This window comes from Terrapene carolina, unplaced genomic scaffold (genome assembly GCF_002925995.2).
Source record: "Terrapene carolina triunguis isolate 2854851 unplaced genomic scaffold, T_m_triunguis-2.0 Scaffold131, whole genome shotgun sequence".
Lineage (NCBI taxonomy): Eukaryota > Metazoa > Chordata > Testudines > Emydidae > Terrapene > Terrapene triunguis.
This window is the reverse complement of record NW_020664482.1, coordinates 22,206,306-22,208,113: the sequence shown is the minus strand read 5'-3', so window position 1 is coordinate 22,208,113 and position 1,808 is coordinate 22,206,306. Positions and strand designations below refer to the sequence as shown.

The window sequence follows — 1,808 nt, the reverse complement described above, 5'->3', positions numbered from 1 at the left end:
AAGGGGGGGGTGCGGGGCTGGCTGGAGACAGGGGCTGGCTGCGGGCAGGGTGGCGAGTACTCACGGGGAGAGCGGCTCAGAGCAGCCCAAACAGCAGGCTCCAGCTCACCACTGCTCTTGCCTGAATAAAGTGAAAACTGAGTAAGGACCTCAGGATTTCCTCCATATTCAGTATAAAATATATAGACAGCTTTCATTAAGCTGAGTCTGAGCCTATGTGAGAAGAAATGAAATAGCCATTAGTCTATTGGGTTATTAACGAAGTCTATAGGAGTTGCAATAATTGTACAATTCATGTAATGATTTTTTTCCAGGGAAATTACTCTTTCCTCATCGCACCCAGACAATGGGCTACCAACCGGAGCTTTTAGTAACCCAAATTCTGTTTTCATCTTGGATGAGAGGGTACAACTTACCATGGGACTGCAGACCCAGGAGAGACATTTGTTCCTCTTCAGTGACATGCTGGTCATTGCCAAGTCCAAGTAAGAGAATGTGGGCAAGCTACACAAGGGTTATGTCTATACACCTAGTAGCCAGTGTGAGCCAGGATCAAGGGCATTTGTGGATGAGGGTACCAGGACAGCCGCATTTTTAAAGGGGCTTCTAAAATTTTGCAACTTCCCCATTCCACCCCCAGAAATGTGTTGGCCACTGCTGGGAATGTCTACCCTTAATTTATCACTGCATTTTCATAAAGCAACATGAGCTGAACTAAGTAAGTTTGCTCTTTGCTTCATGAGACTCCTTGAAGAAGTGACATGGCATTCTTGTCAGTGCTGAGGAAATCGAGTGAAAGGGGCTCCATGCAGAAGACAGAAAATTAACTCACCTTTTGGCTAGTTCTCTTCAGTTCCTACTTAGCTGATAGGTAAATAGCTTAGCTGATCTCAACAATGCTTACTTGTTTGTGGTAGTAATTTGTCTGAATCACAAAACCACCATGGTATGGCACATGGTTTGGTAAGACTGAGGCCCAGCACCGGGATACTTGAGATGTCCGTTCAGATGCATCAATGGAGATGGACAAGGAGGTCTGTACGTGTGCTATGCCTCTCTCTAGCCAGTCTCATTAGCCTAAGCAATCTCTGATTTGAATTCCAGGTCCTCCTCCAGCTTGAAGCTGAAGAAGCAGGTGCGCCTGAGTGAAGTATGGACAGGTTCTTGTCTCAATGAAGTGTCCGAGAAAAAGATGAGCCCTGAGAATTCATTTGTCATTGGCTGGCCTACCACCAACTCTGTTGTCTCCTTCAGGTATCATGGCACTGCATTGCAGTCTCGCAGCTATCACTATGCTGCATAGTTAGAACTAAATGATGACGGAGCGTCTAGAACTCTGAGCCCCTGTTCCAAAAATACAGACCCTCACTAAGTGAGCTAAAGAAGAAGAATTTCTGTTAACTATTAGCAGCCAGGGCCGGCTCCAGGCACCAGCTGAGCAAGCTGGTGCTTGGGGCGGCAGATTGTTGGAGGCGGCATTCTGCCCAATCCTAGGGCGGAAGGCCCCTTTTGTTTTGTTTTGTTTTGTTTTGTTCTTGTTCGCTCCTGCCGCCCTGTAGGGGGCGGCGGCGCGGAGAACCAGAGCGCCCTGCAGAGCAATCCTCTTCCTTCCCTCCCCCCCACCGGAGCGGAGCCCTCCCGGCAGGCGGCAGGAGGCGGCGCAACGAGAGGGGCCGCGTGGCAGCACCCCTGCTGTAGCCCTGGCCGCCCACTTCTCTCTCTCTCCCACCCGCTCCTTCCCCCTCCCCCCTCCCCCCTCCCCAGCTGGTCCCCCTGCACCCGCGCTCCAGCCCGGGTGCAGGGGGACC

At 50.8% G+C, this 1,808-nt stretch overlaps 1 protein-coding gene across 1 annotated transcript in view; it reads left to right on the top strand.

Moving 5' to 3' along the window:
• LOC112104785 (rho GTPase-activating protein 20-like) overlaps nt 1–1,808 on the top strand; it is a 66,303-nt gene that overhangs the window by 39,875 nt on the left and 24,620 nt on the right. Inside the window, exons 3-4 of the mRNA XM_024197323.3 lie at nt 315–485; nt 1,105–1,254. Coding sequence (XP_024053091.2) covers nt 315–485; nt 1,105–1,254 — 321 coding nt within the window. The remainder of the gene's footprint in view (nt 1–314; nt 486–1,104; nt 1,255–1,808) is intronic.